At 37.0% G+C, this 21,262-nt stretch overlaps 3 protein-coding genes across 4 annotated transcripts; 2 read left to right on the forward strand and 1 right to left on the reverse strand.

Annotated features, from left to right (window-relative positions):
* Window positions 1–397: 397 nt before the first annotated feature.
* Window positions 398–3,374, reverse strand: LOC103467426 (putative methyltransferase YdaC). Its single transcript, XM_008413798.3, has 4 exons — window positions 3,213–3,374; window positions 1,490–1,746; window positions 1,124–1,304; window positions 398–1,029 (listed from the first exon to the last, which is right to left on the reverse strand). Exons 2-4 carry the CDS (start codon window positions 1,742–1,744, stop codon window positions 833–835), a joined length of 633 nt encoding a protein of 210 aa, XP_008412020.2. The 5' UTR covers window positions 1,745–1,746; window positions 3,213–3,374; the 3' UTR covers window positions 398–832.
* Window positions 3,375–3,523: 149 nt separating this feature from the next.
* Window positions 3,524–8,748, forward strand: etv7 (ETS variant transcription factor 7). Of its 2 annotated transcripts, none has more exons than XM_008413800.3 (9): window positions 3,524–3,980; window positions 4,159–4,297; window positions 4,401–4,565; window positions 4,640–4,816; window positions 6,881–7,000; window positions 7,105–7,248; window positions 7,524–7,666; window positions 7,787–7,887; window positions 7,985–8,748. In XM_008413800.3, exons 1-9 carry the CDS (start codon window positions 3,948–3,950, stop codon window positions 8,172–8,174), a joined length of 1,212 nt encoding a protein of 403 aa, XP_008412022.2. In that variant the 5' UTR covers window positions 3,524–3,947; the 3' UTR covers window positions 8,175–8,748. The 2 variants fall into 2 exon arrangements, with proteins under 2 accessions (XP_008412022.2, XP_008412021.2); XM_008413799.3 differs by having other exon boundaries at window positions 3,527–3,980; window positions 6,869–7,000.
* A 62-nt stretch (window positions 8,749–8,810) lies between these two features.
* pnpla1 (patatin-like phospholipase domain containing 1) lies at window positions 8,811–20,636 on the forward strand. Its single transcript, XM_008413801.2, has 9 exons — window positions 8,811–10,602; window positions 10,685–10,917; window positions 11,954–12,019; window positions 12,093–12,305; window positions 13,121–13,181; window positions 13,276–13,497; window positions 18,043–18,160; window positions 18,685–18,807; window positions 18,956–20,636. Exons 1-9 carry the CDS (start codon window positions 10,395–10,397, stop codon window positions 19,017–19,019), a joined length of 1,308 nt encoding a protein of 435 aa, XP_008412023.2. The 5' UTR covers window positions 8,811–10,394; the 3' UTR covers window positions 19,020–20,636.
* Window positions 20,637–21,262: the final 626 nt, after the last annotated feature.

Consider the following 21,262-nt stretch of genomic DNA (forward strand, 5'->3'; position numbering starts at 1 on the left):
TAGATATTTTCTAATTTCTTTTCTTTTTCAATGAGGCATTTATTGTGTTTACATTTTGTTTTAAGGTTTATTTTTGTGTTAATGCAATAACACTATAAGTTATTAATTATTTTTTCTTTAATTAGTCTCTCTCTACTCTGTGTTGTTTACTTATTTTTTTTATTATATTTTCATTTGCTTTTTTTTATCATTCCATTGATTGAGCTAAACAAATATAATCTTTGCTGCTATGTGTTTCTTTCTGGTGACCCGAGCTGAAAGTGTAGTACTCCTTCCAATTCTCTTCATTTCTCAATTTTCCTTCAGATTCTATAGAATGAACCTTTTTTCCCCCCACATTTTCTACTGCTTTTTTTCTTGTCAATATGTCTAAGTTCAAACATTCAATTTGTAAAAGTATTGATATAATAATTTATTTGGTCACTGATGTGCTTTTTTTTCCCCCAAGCAGTACATACCACAATTATTTTCTCACAAAATTATTTCAGGAAAGGTTTATCTTTTATTCTTTAGAGTTACAAATATGACTTATTGAATGATTCATTCGTTTTGCAAATAGCTGCAATAATTATAAACTACCCTTGAAACAGACTCTATTGGCAAGAAACACAGTAATTAAAGAAAACAAATCTGGAGGAGGATATTTCTGATGCCAAAACTGCTTAATCTTCTCGTGTTTACATGATATAAGAGGGTGAAGATTCCAGCTTGATCGGAAATTTGCGTCTCAGTGCCCGGTCATAGACTATCCATTTAAATGGCACACAATGAAAACCTTGTATCTTAATCCTGAGTGCAGCAGTCACGGAGGCAGAGTGAATTAAACACTGTCTCACTTTAATGCCGTGGCATAAATAGCCTGAAAGGTTATGTTTCTGTGTTGCGTGTCTTCCATCCTGACGTCAGTGAAGCCAGAGTCTCTCAGAGCTGCCATGTAGGCCTCAGGGCGCCAGTTCTCCCCTGGCATCACTCGCTTAGCTGCTAAAACAGCTACATGGGAATGTCTCAGTGTTGTGACAATAAGTCCTCCTAGGGTCAAAAGGCAAAAACAAACAAACAAAAAAAAAAAACTGTGTTTAAATTTAACCTTTTTTATATACCTCAAGAACATAGTGTGTCTTACCTGGCTTCATTACACGGTGGATTTCTAAGGCTGCTTTCCTGAGGTCGGGCCAAAAGTAGTAGCAGTTGCAGTGAAAAACTTTATCCACACTGCTGTCCTTCAGAGGCATCGCTGAGACATCACAGTGATGGAGGCTCACTTTGCCACTTTCCAAAAATCCCTTCACTCGTTCTTTGGCCATCTGTCATGGCAGAAAATAAAACAATTTGAAGTTTCTAAAGGAAAATATCACCACTCTTTCCACATGTCTAAAATCTATTTTGGTATTAATTAGTATTAAATGCAGGGATTGTTGTTTTTCAGACACTTTCTTCATTAAAATTGGGAAAAAACACAGATCTATGTAATAATATGAAAACATCTCACCTGATGCATGTAGTCAGAGTAATCCACTCCGATCATGTGACCTGTAGGCGCAGTGAGGAGTTTGGCTGCTAACTCCAGACCCAGACCTGGGCCATGACCAAGCTCCAGCACCGTGTCCCCTGGTTGGATCCCACACAGCTGAACGGCACGCTCCTCAAGAACCTTGTTGCGAGTTTTGAACATCTTGCTGACCAACCACCCCACCACAGATCGGGTTGGCCTGCCCAACTGGCTCCCCAATTTTGCAGCCCACATTCCTGGGGGACATTAGACCCCAAAGATTACACTTAGAATATCTGTGGAGCCTTTTTTATGCAAACTGATGGTAACACAAACAAAGTAGAAAAAAGTCATTGTCACCTTATTAACAAAAATAATGAGCCATCACTCATTATTTTTGTTATTATGACTAATAATGAATGGCAAATAACTTGTATGAACAACACAAAACAATATATTTGCAACAACCATTAAACTATTTGGATTATTTAAATCCAAAGAGTTTTATTACAGTATTCAAAAATAAAATAAATAAATAAATATATATATATATATATATATATATATATATATATATATATATATATATATATATATATATATATATCTACACACTTTTCATTTATGTGAAATGAAAAGTTTCATATAAATTAAATCAGTATTTTGTAGTCAGCATTACGGAATGCTGCTGACTACAAAATCAGCATTATGGAAAAATCATCAATAATGCTGAAATATTATGAGTCGACACTTTTTCTTCTAAATGAAAGTAATAATAAGAAATAAAAGTGAATAAAATTTAACAATATAAATTCACAATAGATGCAATTCACTGAAAACCCACACATAAATCTGTCGAGTTCTCTTCTAAGATGCAATTTCTGTTGCTTTATCAAATGTGGTTCCACTGTGCAAACACCATTTTGTGGGTTTTTGGTTGTAAAAAAATACCTTAAAAGACCTGCAGGAAGATTTGTGTTAGAAAAACTTAACATGTTGCTATTTCAGTATTAGGACACTGTACAAATATGCTATTAAATGTTCAAAATTAGCTAAAACAATGTAAGGCTCTTTAAAGTGTTATAATTGTGTATTCATTAATTAATTAACCTGTTATGTTAAGTAAATGTGTTTTGTAATACATGTGTTTTTATGTATGATGTGGGCCCCACTTTATTCACAACATTGGCTATGGGATCCTAATAAACAAACTAAATGTATTTTTGCAGAAAACTTTTTCACTCTTTCTTCAGTAATTTCTTACCAGTTTCTTACTTTTACTTGAGTGAACATATGTTGTGATGCCATGTTGAAATAAATCAGTTGAACTCGATTTTTGGGTTGTCTACCACCTTTGTTTACTTTTATCTGAAAAGAGAACTCTGGACCACTGATTAGCCCAGGTTTTTTTCTTCGTCGTCCAGGTTAAATGCCTCTTATTTTCTTACTTTTGCTTTTTTTTAAAAAACAGAATAACTTAGCAGGATGGTTGATGTACCAGCTAGTTACTCCTAAAAAGACTTGATTTTCAGAGTTTTTTAGCTCTCCGTCTTTAAAGGGATTGGTTTTGAGCAGTGTTCCGTAGGAAGCCCCTTCCAGCTTTTTTTTTTCTTTACTTCTCCTCAACCTGTTGCTAGTAACACCAACATGGCGGCTGTCTTTTTAAGGCTACGTTTAATCCAGCCCGTTCGTCTCGCCTTGCCTTAACATATCACATACTTACTTTCTCTTGCAGAGAAACTCTGTCCAGCTCAAGTGTTTGAGCTCTTCCTGTATTAGAAGAGGAGGAGCAGAAGGACGAGCTCCTCCTGTTCGTGTTTGGTCGACGCAAGCGCGTCGCCTTTCTCTTCCTTTTCACACCCCCACTGCTTTATAGCCACCCTCGTCCTTCTGTTTTTTTGTCTTCACCCTTCATTTTACCAGGAAGTTCCTTGAGATTAAATCTTTTAATCTTTTGCTGTTTTTATTTCGACGGAGAAATGGCATCGGGACACAGAGACAGTTTACAAAAATGAAATGGTTAAAAGGTTACATATAATTAAATGTTTTTTTTCAGTCCCTTCCACTGAAGTTGTTTTTATTATTTAATACGCAAAGGTACGGGGAGGTATAAAACCCTTTACATGTATTATCTAACAAGTTATTTCTTCCATAACTGCCCTGTGGAGCTGTAGTCAGGTTTTTTGGAAAGGTGCGCGATGCCTTCCACCAATGAGCTTGTTTCGCACACACCCCCTGCGGGGATTAGGTTTCTTTCGTTTTCATTTCCCGGAAGGGTCGAATGTGAAAATAGTGCAGTTTGTTTTATTTGTTCATCGACAACATCGTGTTTTCTTTTTTTTTTTAAATGGAGTTTGGAAAGGCGTGACGTATTTTTTTTTTAGTTACTCGAGGAGTCAGCTTATGAGAAAAATAGTCCCGTTTTTCGTGTGCAATCTAAAAGATAAGGGACGTTTACATGGCGAGCGTTTCCCCGTCACCTTTGATCAAGGTAAGTAAAAGTCTCTGGGGCTAAACCTCCGACAATCTAGGTTAAATCAGTTTTAATGTTTTATTAAAACAGACATAGTCAATCTTTAACAGAAGCCAGTTTATGTTTTATTTAAAAAAAAAAAAAAGCTTTGTTTTTTTTCTGCACTACCCACTGCGCTTGTTTCCAATATTCTTAGCAAGAAACCAGTCCTTCCGCCATAATGCATGGGAGGGAGGTCAGCTTTCCTCCAGCTGTGCATCACCCTCCCTCAAGTCAACCTCCTTTGCTCAGTCCTCACACTCAGGAGGATCTGTGGCATCTACCTGGAAGACTGAGTGAGATCCATTTTTGACCATCTTAAATTAAATTTATACATATTTTAATTTCTGCCCATAAACAGTTTCGCTGCACCTGTTCAAGTCAGTGTTTTCTTATTAGGAATAAATCCATCTCTGTGGGATAAGGAGGATGTTGCCCACTGGCTCCACTGGGCTCAGAAGGAGTACTCGTTACGCCGACCAGAAAAGGGACACTTTGAGATGAATGGCAGGGCCCTTTGCCTGCTGACAAAAGAAGACTTTAGACGCCGCTGTCCGAGCTCAGGTACAATTTAATGTCTTTTTTTCATTATATGTAAAAAATATATATTTAAATAATCTTTGTTGGGTTTCCTCAAGGTGACGTTCTTTATGAGATCCTTCAATGTGTAAAGCAACAAAGGAGGAGTGTTGTCTGCCAGTCCCCTAATGTTTCTGCTCCGGCGGCGGGTGGACACATTCAGGCTCCGGTCAGCAGCCAGATACCTTCTCACTCTGTCCAAGAGCCACAGTCTGCCATAGTCAGTGGGAGCCCAGGTCAGAAAAATGGACTTCTAGTCTCTTTTGGTTTTAGCCACACTAGAAATGTCTTTTGAACTTTTTTTTTTTTACTAAGTGAATTGCACTTTGTAAGTAACAGTTAGTAACATTTGCAAATCAAAACCTGAATTGTGACTTGTAAAATTTTGTACCCCTCTTTAGACTTTATCACAACTTTTTTACCTTGCAACCACAAACTTCAGTGTATTTCATCTGGGCTTTATGTGATGGACCAACACAACGTAGTGCAACATTTTCTAACTCAAATAGTTACGTATCCAAAACATTATGTGTATTCATTAAGAAAACTAATGCTAACACACCATCTTTACTTTGAAACATGGAGGTAGCACAGTAATGTTGGGCGCTTCTTTTTGGCAGGAACACAGAAGCTGAGCTGAGCCGATGCAAACAAGTATTAAGATAAACACAGAACCATGTGGGGAAAAATCATATTAAAGATTGCAAAAAAAAAAAAAAAAAAAAGATTAGAGTGGTCACAGTCAGTAAGGACAACAACCCCAAACATAGAGCAAGAGGTCCAAGGTAATGGGGTTTGAATGACCAAGTAAAAGCTCAGACATATGTTCAGCTGGCGAGGCCACTGTTGTTTACAGATGCTCTTCATCTAGCATTAGTTTGAACTATTTTGCAAAGAATGGACAAGAATTTTAGCTGGATGTGCAAAGCTGGGAGATACATAACCTAGAAGGGAAAGCTGGTTCTTCAAAGCATTCACTAAAAAGGGCGACGAATACAAATGCATATCACAGTTTTTGGATACTTATTTGTAAAACAAAAAAAAGTGCCTTGTTTTACCTTTCTTTTCCTCCAAACATATGCACTATTTTGCATAAGTTAGCTAGCCAATAAAATCCTTTTTTGGTTCGTAGCATGGTGAAATTTGAAAAGGCTTGATGCTTATGCGAAGTTTTCCAAAGCTAAATTTGTTCTCCTTATCAGGAGTAATGTGTTCAGCTTGGAATTTCTTCAGTTGCATTTTGGCAAGCACAGACAAGAAAAACTAAATCCAAATTACAGCATATAAAAAAAAGCGTCTTAAGGAGCTTTAGGGTGGCATTTACCAAACAGTAATTTTAGAAATAAGGAGATCCAGCTGTATGATCACACCATACTAAAGTCAGATCAAAATCCGGAAAAGAAACTTAGTAGAAAATTATGCAACATGTAAAAAAAAAAAAAGGAATGCAGTGAAGCATTTGCAGAAAGTTGTGCAACCAAGTATATATTCTTGTAGAAAGAAAGACAGTACGGCGAAACAAGTACTATAAATTCAGTGTGCTCAAATTCAATATTTGTTTTTGGTTTGGTGCCTATCAAATCAGACTTGTTTATTCTAGAGTGTGATGGCTAGGAGACTTTCTGCTCAACATGTCTCAACACACTGAGGCTGCCTTCATGCTCTTTCTTGCTGCATTTGTGAAGAAGAGTCAAATCAAATTGCCTTATCTCTGCCACTTACCGTCACAAGTATCAAGAACTCATTTTTTACTTTCATTTAATGCTTTTTCCTTCAGCAAGTTATTGACGCAGGTGTTGCAAAATGCCTCCAAATAATGTTATATGTTACCGTTTTTAATTGTAGTGTAGTAGTGAATTTATTTAGTTATCACAACTCTTTCGACCATTTTGTTCAAAAAGAAAAGTGTTAACTCAAATACCAGTAACGTATGAGCTGCCTAATTCATAAATCTGAACATGAGTGCAGTTGAGCCACATGCATTCCTGTTCTTTGACTAAAACCACAAAAGGGTGATTTCCATTCTAGGAAGACGGATGTGTGCTGATGGGAGGTAGCTGCATGGATAGTTGGTATAACCTCACAACTCCATCGTCTTCCTTTTTGTTTTGGCTTTATTCGATGCCTTACAGAGCCCCGTGTAAACCGATGAGAAAATATCTTTTTTACGTTAAACTTGAAATTGATGTTTGATAACTCCTGTTCATGTAAAATTTTGAAGCTGTTCCACGGCATTGGTTTTACTTTCTGTTTAGCTTTTCACATTTCCTCATATTTCACTCTGACAGTTTTCCTTGCAGTCACTGCTGCAGCGCCTGCAGCTGTTGTAGCTACTGCGAGCAATCAGCCTGAGCCCATTTCTCCTCCCAGAGAGCGCCCGCCTGTTTTTTACCCTTACTCTGCGCCGCTCACTCATAACAGTGAGTATTTAAAAACACAACTATTCCAGAAGTACTGGAATTCTCTGTCCTGCTGTATTGACCAAGATTTTTTGTTTTATCTCTTTACTTTGCCTCTCTCATAGTTGGTTCAGCAGCTGTGTGTGCTTTACCTCCAAACCAAATTCAATCACTTCCTCTAAAAGAAAGCGTGATACAGGAACCTCTCAACCTATCCAGCCGAGAGAGGCCGAGGAGCCCACTGCACAAAGCCAATGGACGCATACCAGGTACTGTCAACTTGGTTTGAAGAGCTGAACAATGATCTTAAGTTGCTTATGTGGCCTCCAAACTTCTCGGATCTCAATCCATCAATCATACATACAAAGGAGGACATGGCGAATAATCAAGTCTGATCCATGCAGGTTTCACCTTTGAACTTGCAATATTTTGGTATCAGACACCACATCACACATTCAAGGGTCCAAATCTATGTCTTTTGTGTCCTGGGGATATCTACAATGGGTGAAAGAAGCTTAAACAGACATAATTTGTGTTTGGCCAGAGTGCAGACTGCTGTGGGACTACGTGTATCAGTTGCTGTGTGACGATCGTTACCAAGACTACATTCGGTGGGAAGATCCCGACACACACGTATTCAGGGTGGTTGACCCCAATGGACTGGCGCGCCTCTGGGGAAACCACAAGGTGAGTCACCAGATCTTGACCTCATGAGGAAATTGAACAGATTAAGGAAAAGCAGGGCACACAGAACTGTCATATCAAGCAGTGCAGACTTTTTTAGTGACGTCTTTACTCCATTGACAGAACCGAGACAACATGACCTATGAGAAAATGTCTCGGGCTTTGCGGCACTACTACAAGCTGAACATCATCCAGAAGGAGCGAGGACAAAAACTCCTGTTCAGGTCTCTGGTGTTTTAGCTTTTTTCACCATCATGCTATTTTCTCCTCTCAAAAACCTAGCAATATCATGCTTACTGTTTTCCCATTGATTCCCCTCAGGTTTCTGAAACTCCCCCAAGACATCAGGAAACACCAAATTGACACATCCGGGTCCCCTGAGCATACACCACCTCAGGATGTGGACTTTGCAGACAGCAGTCCTTTGCAGGATCTCAGTGACGATCACTTTGAGGTTTCGCCTGACCGAGCATCTCCACAGCCTCCCCCGACTGGCGCTCCAGTGGGATAGAGAAGAATAACATACAGCTTTAAATATTCAGGCAGAACAAATAAATATATATATTTTTGACAGTTTCGGTTTTGAAAATGATCCATGCTTGTACAGATTGACTTGAATATTCTAGATGTTTTCTGAAGTTGCATTATGTGCTGTTCATCATTTTACATGTGAATGAACACTAACATTCAGGTGAAAAGAAATATCTTGATTCATCCATAAAATCATTGTAGCACATGTGGGTTTTTTAAACACAATCACAACATGATTTCTGGGTTTATCTTCACAAACCACCCCAGTCTGGTATATAAATGATAGCTGAAGCAGGGGCTAACTGTGATCAAACAAAATTTCTGCTGGTTCTGTTTCTGTTTTTTTATATATATATAATGAAGAATTTGTTTTTGTGAGAGTTTTGGATGTTTGCTTTGCTTTATGAAAATAAATGTTTTATATGATAGTCAAAATTTCTATTGCTGTTCATAAACACAGAAAGTTACCAAAACGTAGTGCCTTGAAAAAGTATTCACAACACTTGAACTGCTGCCGCCATGTTTTACAATAAAGTTGGAAACTATTAGCTTTCCACCATTTATAACATTTTGAATGTATCCCAAAAAGTAAAGTTTAGTTATGGGGATTATGGGGATCTTTAAATGAGCTGCACAGTGGTGCAGTTGGTAGAGCTGTTGCCTTGCAGCAAGAAGGTTCTGGGTTCGATTCCCGGCCCCGGTCTTTCTGCATGGAGTTTGCATGTTCTCCCTGTGCATGCGTGGGTTTTCTCCGGGTACTCCGGTTTCCTCCCACAGTCCAAAAACATGACTGTCAGGTTAATTGGCCTCTCCAAATTGCCTCTAGGTGTGAGTGTGTGCGTGCATGGTTGTTTGTCCTGTGTTGCCCTGCGACAGACTGGCGACCTATCCAGGGTGACCCCGCCTCTCGCCAGGTACGCTAGCTGGAGAGGCACCAGCAACCCTCCCGACCCCACTGAGGGACAAGAGTGTAAAGAAAATGGATGGGAAGTTTTAAATATGTCTTCCCATGGCTTTCTGGAAACAACAAAGGTTGGCATCCTAAACACTCTAAATCTCTGTAGCTTCCCCAGATACACTATGGGACTCCTACTTGATTCTCCAAGTGAAGTTCTCCTAGCTCCAATCAGAGAATGATGATTGTCCATTCTTCCTGTCAAGAATGGACATTTCTTGTCAGGTTTGCAGTTCAGCCAAACTTTCTACTTCTGATATTTTCAAAGCTTAGAATAATGTTTTCTAACCTACACCTTTATGAAACTTTTCCACAACTTTATGACCTGTCAATTGTTCTCAAACAAACTTAATGATTTCATAGACATGGGTTTCAAAATGAAATTAAACACAGTCAAAGTGTTTCATTAGGAGGTGACTTCTGAATGTAGCAGGTTGCACAGGATTTTACACAGAGATAACAGAATAAAAGGTGTGCATGCCACACGTTAGACTTTTATTGTCTATCTTTTACCCTTTACAAATTGAAAGCATTTCTTGGGGTATGAATACTTTTAGAGGGCATCATATCATACAGCATCATTTACTAAAATGAAAATAACAAAATCTGTCTTTGCAGATGGGGAAAAGATCTCCCTTTACACTCTGTTGTTTAGCAGTGTGTCGAAGTTGTACCTGCAGGGGATGCTGTGGAAGTGCTTTGGTTCAGCTGTTACCTGGCTATTTTCTTTCGCTCTCTTTTTTTTGGGATTTGTGTGTGTTTTGTGAAAATTGCAAGTTGCACTAATGGTCTTTAAATCCCCTCAAAGCAAAGAAAAAAAACTGTTTGAATTTGGTTTGAAAAGAAGTAGGAAATTAAGGAAAATCTAAATGAAATAAACACTAAAGACATTGCATGTATTTTTGAGTGTGTTTTGCAGAAATAAACTATTGTAGATATCTATTTGGTGTATATCAGTCATAAGCCTATAATTTGTATGTAACAGTATAATGAACTTAAGGACTGAAAGTGTCTTATGACTTAAACAAGAAGGCCTAGAAACTGCCAAATCACATGGCCATAACCAAAACGATGTGTCCAATCGGGACGTATTTAAAAACTCTGCCTGACTCGCCCTCAAACACTTTTGACTGAACTCTTCATACATGCATGTTCCAACTTGGTATCTTTCATTTGCTGTTGACTCTCTAATGCCGATTAGATTAATGCTGATAAATAATTATTAGGTTGTTGACACTTTGCAAGATGCCCCACAGTATCTCCAGCTCTCACTTTCGTGAGGTTCCTTATGATATTTCCTTCTCCGGGTCTGGATTCCTGGCTACCTACCAGTTCGGGGTTGTTCTGTGCTTCCTGAAGCACACACCCTGGATCCTCCAAGCGGCCCCCCACATCCTCGGTGCATCTGCCGGATCCGTGGTAGCAGCTGCGGTTGTCTGTAAAATCAACCCAGGTAAGTGAATTTGTTGATTGTTCTAAATTTACTTTGCTATTTGTGGCTATGACTTTAACCTCAGTGTTCTTTCACGTCACAGCTACCATTCGGGATGAGATCATCCTTTTTGTCAAACAGGTGATGGCTGCCCCACTTGGACCACTGAACCCTTCAGTCAATGTTTTCAAGTGGTTGGAAAATGTTTTGCGCAAGCACCTTCCTTCGGATGCACACCATTTTGCAAGTGGCCGCCTTGGTGTTGCTGTGACACGACTGTCAGATGGGAAGCACCTCATCATATCAGAATTTCAGTCCAAAGAAGATGTAGTGAATGTAAGTTTGTGCTCCTGCAAAATATTTTTTCTCTAATAATATATTATTAGCATTAACAATAATAGTGGTATACTGCATTCTATTTAATGGTTTATTGTGGAAACCATTAATTAGATTGCAGTACAGTCCATGTATTGCAATCTCTCTTTATAACGTGTCTATGTAATGTGTCTCTTTACACACTGTACTGTAAGGAGACACATAAGCTAACTACCAACATACCCTTATGTTTTAACTGTCTGATATTCAATCACACTTTAAAAGTGATTTTTTATGAAATCAAATGTTTCTTTAATCAAATAATTCAGAATTGCCAAAATTATTTCTATTTGCTAGTTAAAAAAATGGTTATAATAATAATAATAATAATAATAATAATAATAATAATAATAATAATAATAATAATAATTTTTATTATTATATTTTTATTTTTTTCTTCTTCTTTTTTTTATTTTTTATTTTTTAAGAAAAACTTGGCATTATTCTTTTCAAAGTCAGAAGTTAAGCCCGTTTTTGTTTCCTCTGGCAACAAAATATTTAGGCTTGTTCATGTCTGATGCCTGAAGGCGTCGATCTTTGAGCCACCCTTCGTTGTAGGTTGGCACCATTTCACAAATGATGATGTAAAACTTTCTCCACTGTGGACAGTTTCACAAAATCCAATTTTTTTTAGCTTAATATCAAGTTATATTGTTATTCTCTCATCAAAATAATACCTGGAGTATTGCTTTGGTTCTTTCATGCATGGTTGAGTATGAATCTCCTAAGAATGGCTGTAAACGGCATAATGGAAAAGTGTTTTTGTGATGATGTCTTAAGAGACTCACATTTCTTTTAAGTTATGTAAAACAACTGAAAGTATCATAGTTACTTGATTGCGCAAGAAAACAAAATGCATGACTTTGTCCCTTTAAAGCACAAAATTGATGACATTTATATCCTCCAATCATACATTGATGAATGTATGAAATTTCCAACAAATCTATATGTGCTGTGTTTGTTGGCTAATAGTTACTTGTTGTGTGTTGTGTTCTAGGCTCTCCTGTGTAGCTGTTTTGTGCCTGGATATTGTGGCTTTCTGCCTCCGGCCTTCAACGGAGTGGTGAGTATTTCAGAAGAATTCCCAAACTTATTCCAGGAATTTGCTTAGTCACAAGGTTGTCATGTTTCAACAGCACTACATTGATGGTGGCTTGAGTGGATTCCAGCCCTTGCTCTCTGAGTCGTCCAACCACACACTAACTGTATGCCCGTTCTCTGGAGAAGCTGATATATGTCCAGCTGATCCTCCATGTGTGATGGACCTGGTAGCTTCTGGAACATTTCTTAAGGTCAACATGGCTAACACCTTCAGAATCATCAATGGTCTTTACCCTGTGACTTTAGAGGTGAGATGCTGTATTGGACTTTTTCTTTTTGATAGATAGAAGTTGTATTTTTTGCATTGCTAATGTGTTGTACAGTAGTCTTACAGAATGACATTCAGAGAGTTCAGTAGTCAGAAATCTTACTTGTCTGTGTTTTATTCTAATGAATTGCCAGCAACTTTTTTCAATTACCCCCCTGTAGCAAACAATAATATAATGCTGGACAATAATCACATTATCCTAACATCCTAACACAACTGCAAAAAATATTTTATTTCCACAAAATCCACTATTTATACATAATTAAAATGCTTATTAATTTCATTACATTTCCTAAGACTTAGGAAAATCTAATTAGGATTCATTTTTTTTCTTAATAGTTATGTCGAAATAGTACCTATGGCTTTCAACTTAGTAACTTGGCTTAACTACATTATTGACACGGTATTACACTATTAATTTAATACAAAACACAAAATGGCCAAAAGCATTACGTTACTTAGTAGTATTTATATCAATGACCATCATTACAAAATTAGTTTTGACACTCCACTCTCTGTTCATTTAACAAGACTAAGGTACACACACACATTTTCACTTCAGGTTAGCAGGTGAACTTTCCACAACGTCAGTATCTATTTGTGTCGAGTTAAATTCCCTTGATACAAACAGTTGGAAACCCCTTATGTATCTAAGCGTAGTAACCATGTCATACAAACATGCATTATTTTTAAAAGAGAGATCTAACTTGGCTTTGGTCTTTGAAAACATATGCAGCTACTGACACATGGATGTCATATTGCCCCTATAGTTAAACTGTTTGTTTACCCTTGTAGGCTGCAGAACAAGCCTTCAATTTTGGCTACAAAGATGCCATCAACTTCCTTCAGAGCAATGGTGAGTCAAGTTCAAAATGAAATGCTTTAAGTTTACAGAGCATTTAATTTCTGTATGAGAGAAAAATCATTGATGCATTTATTTTCTATTTTAGATGTTGCTCTCGCTAAGATAGGGCATAGTGTATCCCACGGGTCCTCAAATGGTAACTCCACCAGTCCAAAGACGTCCAAAGTAGAGGAGCAGAAGATGAAAGGAGGGGAACAAACCGAACTGAAAACATCTTTCAAGGAACACAGAATCATGCAAATGTTCAGCTCCACCGTGCAAGAACCCAGTGAAGATCCTCTTCACCATTTTCACTTAATGAAGAATGGTAAGGTTGTCACTAAGCACAAGCAATCATCTTTAGCAGCTAATTGATTAATGTTCGAATTTACTTAATTCTTTAGCCAAACAAGAGTTATCTGTAAGCCATACGGTGCACATTTATGGTAAAAAACGATAAAATACCAACAGTTACTGACTGTAATATTCAAAGCATTAAATTACCGTAGAAAATATGTGGAATTATCATAACTCAATAAACATATATCCCAAGTAATTTTGACAGTCATGAAATGTAGAAAATACAGTAATATATTGTAAAAATATAAGTAAAGTTCATAGAAAAATATTGTAATATTGCCGGCAGTTAATTACCCTAAACTTAACAGTACTAATCAGCCAAAATTACAAATTTTGCTGATATTTATATCTACAATGTAAAACCGTAAATGAGACTGCAAAAGTAATTTTTACAAAGAATAGAATGGTTGTGTGATATTTTGGTTTCTTTTTTAAAAATTCCTTTAATACACCAAGATGAAATCTCAACAGTAGACCAGGCATCAATCTGGCAACCCACTGATTGCAAAGCAAACTCCTACAGCCAACGCCACCATCATTTATGAGAATATTTGATTAAATTATGTATTTGGGATCAATTTTATGCCGACTGATTATGCTGATTATGTGAACTTCTCTGCTTTTCCCCCGTTGTAATTTGCTTTAATCGTGTTGATCAAAATGTGTTGAACGTATCTCTCTTGAATTATCTCAACTTCCAAAACAGCATAAGTTCATTGTGTAAGTCTTAACATGCATAAGTCTTGAAGTTGTCATAATGTCAATCATATTTTAATTATTTACATTAGATTTTTTTTCTAAATCGGTCCTGAATTGGTAAATTACTCCCAAGTGAGACCCGAGTTTCTCTAACAGGTCAATGTATGAACCATTAGCTCAACCAACGATCAACCAGTTTTCTGAAGCAGATTGAAGATGCATCTTGTGAACCATCAGTTGGCAACAATATGGTCTAGATAGCCAGAACACAACACAATGTTACATTTCTGAGAACTGATGAACAAGTATCTGGACAGAATGAATAGCCAGAGAGAAGAAGAGGAGTGAGGCTAAGGAGGAAATAGTTGGGAGGGAAGCAGAAGAAGAGTCAGAAGAGGCTGAGGACATTTGCCAGTTTCCATCAGTCCAACATCAGGATATGGTTTGCGACCCACAACAAGATGCTGATGGAGGTTCTCCCACCCTAATGTTCATTCCTTAACCCCACTGAGGAACCTTTGTCAGCATGACGATGGAAATTAAAATGTAATGTAATTTCTACAGCACTGTTCAGTTTTCCATGAGGAGATTGTCCTATGGTTACTTTTCTCCTTTTTTGTTCTCTGCTTTTTCTTTCTGAATCACCATGGCATGGTCCGTCAATAAATTACAGCAAAAGCGTAAATGTAAATTTTGTAGTCTCTTCCCATGACTAATAAATTTGACCGTCTTATCTGTACATAGAGAAACTATAACTTATTATTTTGAGTCACTGATATGTTAACTGACAGAATTTTGAGAGCTGAACTAAGGATTTTGCAAACAAACGCTGTTTTTTGCTGTTTCTACAGATTGTTTTGAGAAATGCGCTTACTGTTTTGTAAATGCCAACAATGACTTGAGAAATGCACCAAAAGTGACTGAGAAAAACTAACATAGCATAAATTGTCTTAAAACTATGTTTGCAAGTATGAAAAGTGTACACATTTACAGCTTTGTTTCTACTAGCTTGCAGAAATTGTAACTACATAAATGGTTGAGGACAACTTATTGGCCTTCATGAGACTCAGATAAATGGTGAGTATCTATTTCATAAATTGCCTAAAACAGTTATGTTTGTAACTTTTAAAGTCTATTTGTGTATTGACATCTGGACATAATATTGTTTAACATGTTACAAGGGTTCTCTCTGTTTGGGGACATACAGTGGTGTGAAAAAGTGTTTGCCCCCTTCCTCATTTCCTGTTTTTTTGCATGTTTATCCCACTTAAGTGTTTCGGAACATCAAACCAATTTAAACAACAGTCAAGGACAACACAAGTAAACACAAAATGCAATTTGTAAATGAAGGTGTTTATTATTAAAGTTGAAAAAAAATCCAAACCATCATAGCCCTGTGTGAAAAAGTGATTGCCCCCTAAACCTAATAACTGGTTGGGCCACCCTTGGCAGCAACAACTGCAACCAAGCGTTTGCGATAACTTGCAATGAGTCTTTTACACGTTCTGGAGGAATTTTGGCCCACTCATCTTTGCAGAATTGTTCTAATTCAGTTACATTAAAGGGTTTTCGAGCATGAACGGCCTTTTTAAGATCATACCACAACATCTCAGTAGGATTCAGGTCAGGACTTTGGCTAGGCCACTCCAAAGTCTTCATTTTGTTTTTCTTCAGCCATTCAGTGGTGGACTTGCTGGTGTGTTTAGGATCATTGTCCTGCTGCAGAACCCAAGTTCGTTTCAGCTTGAGTTCACGAACAGATGGTCGGACATTCTCCTTCAGGATCTTTTGGTAGACAGCAGAATTTATAGTTCAATTTATCACAGCAAGTCTTCCAGGTCCTGACGCAGCAAAACAGCCCCAGACCATCACACTACCACCACCATATTTTACTGTTGGTATAATGTTCTTTTTCTGAAATGCAGTGTTCCTTTTACGCCAGATGTCATGGGACACACACCTTCCAACTTTACTGTGTCAGGCAGCTCCTATTTAAGTGATGTCTTGATTTCATTCCCTGAAACAGCAGGTCTTATTTTTATTTACGTTTTTTGTTTGTGTATTTTGTCAGGTTGCAGAGAGGATCACACCTGTCGAGAAAAAACAGGTTTAAGAACTACTGAATTTTCAGTCAGAAATGATCACACCGCCTGGTTGAAGTACCAGTCTCCATATGCAAGTCAACAAAGGTGAAACAAACATTTAAGTGAATGGTGCATTTATATAATGTTCATGTAGTGCATCTTTCTAACTTTTGCTTTGTTTGTTTTCAAGCAGAGAGGAAACACCTGATTGACAATATGTGAATCTCAATTTCAAACTGTAACGGGGAAGACCACAACCATGACGCACACCATCCTGAGCAAAGTCTGGACTCAGTGACTTGTTACTTTCAACCCAGAGCAAGAATCCTTTTATCACATGTTTTTCTTCTATAATAGGTTATCTCTTATGTGGACACATGCTGTTTTTTTTGTTTGTTTTGTTTTCCAGATCTCAGTAATACCGTGAGGAAACTGGACAGAAATTAGAATCGGTTCTTTTTTTAGCTGAATTTTTAAATAGAAATTGTTGCTTTAGGTGGATTACTCGTAATCTGTATTTTTGTTTAATTTGGATTTATTTTCTTTATAACTTTCTGTGTAGAAATGCTGACAAGTTACACTTCCTTGTGTGTTGTACTGTAATTTTTATGGTAAAATTCTGATAAGAACAGCGACCGGTAATTTCCCATAAAGTTTTTGGGGTTTTTTACAATAAAATGTCAATATATCATACAGTCTGGCCATGTTTTTCACTCATGTAGATATTATGCTTCAGGCAGTATGACCGTATTTACTATGGCAAAACCACATTTAAATTTTTTTTTACCATATTTTAGGAAATACGGTATTTTACTGTATATTGGGAAATACAGTAAAATACTGACAGTTTTGGTTACCAGAATTTTACTGTATTTCTAAAATACGGTAAAATACTGCATTTTCAAAATACAGTAAAATACTGGCAGTTTTGGATGCCAGAATTTTACCGTATTCTTAAAAAACGGCAAAATACAGCATTTTCAGAATACGGTAAAAAATGGCAGTTTCGGTTGCCAGAATTTTACCTTTTTTCTAAAATACGGCAAAATACAACATTTTAAAAATATGGTAAAATACTGGAAGTTTTGGTTGCCAGAATTTTACAGTATTATTAAAAAACGGTCAAATACAGCATTTTAAAAATATGGTAAAATACTGGCAGTTTTGGTTGCCAGTATGTTACCGTATTCTGAAAATATGGTGAAATATGGCATTTCCAAAATACGGTAAAAAATGGCAGTTTCGGATGCCAGAATTTTACAGTATTTCTAAAATACGGTAAAAATATAATACATTTTAAAAATATGGTAAAATACTGGCAGCTTTGGTTGCCAGGATTTTACCGTATAAAAACGGTAAAATTCTGGCAACCATAGCTGCCAGTTTTTTACCGTAAATTAAGGCCGTTTTTCTTTACAGTGTGGTAATCTAAAATCACAACCAGAGCATCTCTAAGAAAACATGTTTTCTCAAAGTCAAAACAATGAGTCATTCTGCTGACATCTGATATTACTAACCACTGCTTCATGAAGGCAGCTTCACTGAGAGACATGGCTTTCAGTTCAAAGAAATCTGAAACTGGAAAACTGAATTAAATGCCAGTGATGTAACGATGGATTTTTTTCAAATTATTAAGCTGCATTTGGAGTGAGATTTGTTACATCTTTAGTCTTTAAAACTGAGATCATTATACTGATTTATTCCATTAACTGTGTTCTTTTATCTTTCAGTTCCGATGAGGAATGTGACAACTTACCTGAGTATGTTTGAGTTACCAGTGAGGATCTTCTCTAATCTGCTTCTACCTCTCGTGGTGTCATTCTATGCTGCGCTCCAAAGTAGAAAAGGGTAATTAATACACTGAAGGCAACACAAAATGTTTTTTTTTTAATCAAAACTGGTCTGATGTGAAAATTGAAATTGCTCTTTGTAAAACAAGGGATTGTGGTACCTGGTGATCTACCATAGTTTTTTGGGGAGCGATCAGTTTCATGAGCCCCCACCGGGGCTAATTCATGCCAGAGCTGATATGTATAAAAAAAATACATTAAAAGAACCTGTCAGGCTAAAAGATCTGAATCAGGCTCACATCATGCATGGACTTTTGGATAAATATTCTATGGACTCAGGAGACAAAAGTGGAACTTTTTGAAAGGTGTGCGTGCATCCACTAGGTGAACATAGATCAATGACACAGGGATTAATGTCTTTAAGCCTTTATATTTGTAAATTACAAGCTTAATCATGCCGTTTTTGTCTGGTAAAATGATGAATGTGTCCCTAAAGGGGAAACATTTGTTTTTGCAGCACTGTAGTTTTGAGTAAGCCAGATATACACAATTTAACCATATATGTTCTTTTTTTTCACTTAGACTGAAGATGCTGCTTAAAGACGTCCCTGAGTTTGTTGTTTGGAATTGGTATTTCATAGGACATTGTGGGGTTTTCCTCCTGAACATTGTCATCTGTAGCCTCAAGAGACTAATAATAGACCGGTAAGATGTTCTTCACCTCGACCTGGAAATGTTGTTACATGCTTTGATATGGAGATATTGATTTTACCACAAACACAAGCTTTCCGTTTAATCTTAGCAACTCAACTCTGACTTAATTTGACTGAAATGAACTGACTTTGTGTTTTAGGTTAACACAGATGACCTTGCTGCTGCTCTGGCTAAAGGTTTACACACAGCACAAAGCCATGTGAGAGGAGCAGGATTTATTACTTTCTGATGTATTTTTGAGTTCAAAAGAAATCAGCTGCAGGAACATTTGAAAAATGGTAAATATTGGTAAGATTATGAGAAAGTTGGGGCTATAGTCGTGTCAGAAGCAGAAAGTAGCTGAACACACTTATAACCTAACCCTAATCCAAAGCCTAACCCCATCTCTGATCCACTAAAACCACATTTATTACAAAGTATAAAATGTTGACGCTTATGAATGTCAGGCTACTGTGGCCTCACAGTCTCTTATTCTTATGGAGTCACAGGGAAATACCGAGCTACATTCTGCTTTTATTGTTTGTTTCTGTTTTGTCTGTTTTATTGGGTGTTTTTCACATTTACAGAGAAGCTATGGAGGAAAAGTGCCTCAGGTCTCTGATGACAAATACCAGGAATGGGTGTTCCTTGTAAAACACTTTCTTTGAATTCAGTGTGTTGTTCACATTTTTATTGCTTGCTTTATCCTGTGACTTTATCAACCTTTTCAACATTTTTTTTTTTCAAATTTTTGATTAATGCTGGTAAGTTTTGCAATAAATGTGTTTGGAGTTTTAGTTAGTTTTTTTTTTTTAATACACTGACATGTTGCTTGAATAGATAAGAAAATACCACTTGTCAAAGTTAAGTCACTTAAGCAGTATTATTTCCAATAAACTAATACATACATTTCATGGCTAGTCTAGAAGTTGAATGTTATACTGCTTTATTCGTTACAAATCCAGTTCTGATGTATGTACGGGAATATTTTCTGTTTGAAACGCCCAGTTGAATCCAAGTTTAAACTAGTGGACTGAAACTGGCACGTTGAAATCAAGACAAATTTGTTAGTAAATCCCAAGAACCAATTTTCTGACGACAGCATCATCCAGTGGTACACACTTTGTACAAGTTTGCACTAAGTTTGTTTAATAATGAATAGAGAAGACTGCCTATAAGTTAACCTGAAATGAACAACATAATAGTCAGACATAATTGGGTGAAACTACATTTTACATAATGGCAGATAATGCATGTATGTGATCAGAGAGACAAGCTTGTTGGCTCCATTAAATCCATTAAAACCTGTTAAGTGTTCATGCTTCAAACTTGAATAACCAAAGCGAGCAGAAGTGAAACAGTGTATTGTTCTAAATTGGTCTCAGAGAAACATTTTAAAACTTGTGATTAAATAGCAGCTCTTATGCTTTACTGTTATAACCAGAAGATGAGACATAACTTTTGTTCCCAGAGGTTTTTTTAACCACTTTTGCCCAGACTAAATGTTCAATTTCTAGAATGTCCTGTTTACATTTTGTGCATTTCAACCACAATCGAGTTGAAGCCTCAGATGATTGTGGAAGAGGAGGTTGTTGACAGCAGCTGCTTTGTCAAAGTGCAGAGTTACTAGTATAATAGTCTTTGTGTGTTTTTATGTTCACTATGGTTAGGTCACTACTTGACCTAAATGCCACTTGTCCAGATTCAGTAATATTTTACAAATATTTGTTGAAATGTGCCCAGTAGCTCTCTGTAATATAGCACAAATTTACAATTTCAGTCTCACCAAGCTATGATGTTTTCCCCTTTTTATGAATGAAATTAAATAAATGCAACAACAATGTGTTTTTTGAAGTATTATTTGGCAGTCAGTGATAAATATGTAAAGGCCAAAACATGAAAGTGATGATGCAACAATGTCAACAAACAAACACAACTACTGTGAGGACAACAGGAGGATCCGACATCGAGTGACTAAACGAGAAGCCCTGGCAGTGGGGACTTTGATTACTGGATGCAACACAGGTGGGTAAATGAACGGACGGAGAACAGGTGTAAGAAGACCAGGAAACCGAAGCACTGAGGTAAAAGTAACACGAGTAATCTGAAACGCAAGAAAAATGAGAGAGAAGACGCAGCACTCAAAGCTCAGCAGATCATGGTGACAAAAAAATCAGTTTAAAAACGTGGAAACATAGAAACAAAAATCAACTAAAATGTGCGCCAGGGCATCACAGTGGCGCTAAAGTATTAGAAGCCAATTTGAATAAATAAGTCTTAAGTTGTGACATAAAAAGCACCAGATCGTCGGGTTAGCGTAAATTATGGGGAATTTATTCCCCGTCTTGGGAGCAGCACAGGCACAAACAATGACCAACCAGTTGTTTGTAACTTGACCATGGTAAGGTGAATTAATTGGAAGACCTCTCATATTATAAAGAAAAAATGTTAATTTCTGAGACTGGGG

This window comes from Poecilia reticulata, chromosome 7, assembly GCF_904066995.2.
Source record: "Poecilia reticulata chromosome 7, P_reticulata-male-v2, whole genome shotgun sequence".
NCBI lineage: Eukaryota > Metazoa > Chordata > Actinopteri > Cyprinodontiformes > Poeciliidae > Poecilia > Poecilia reticulata.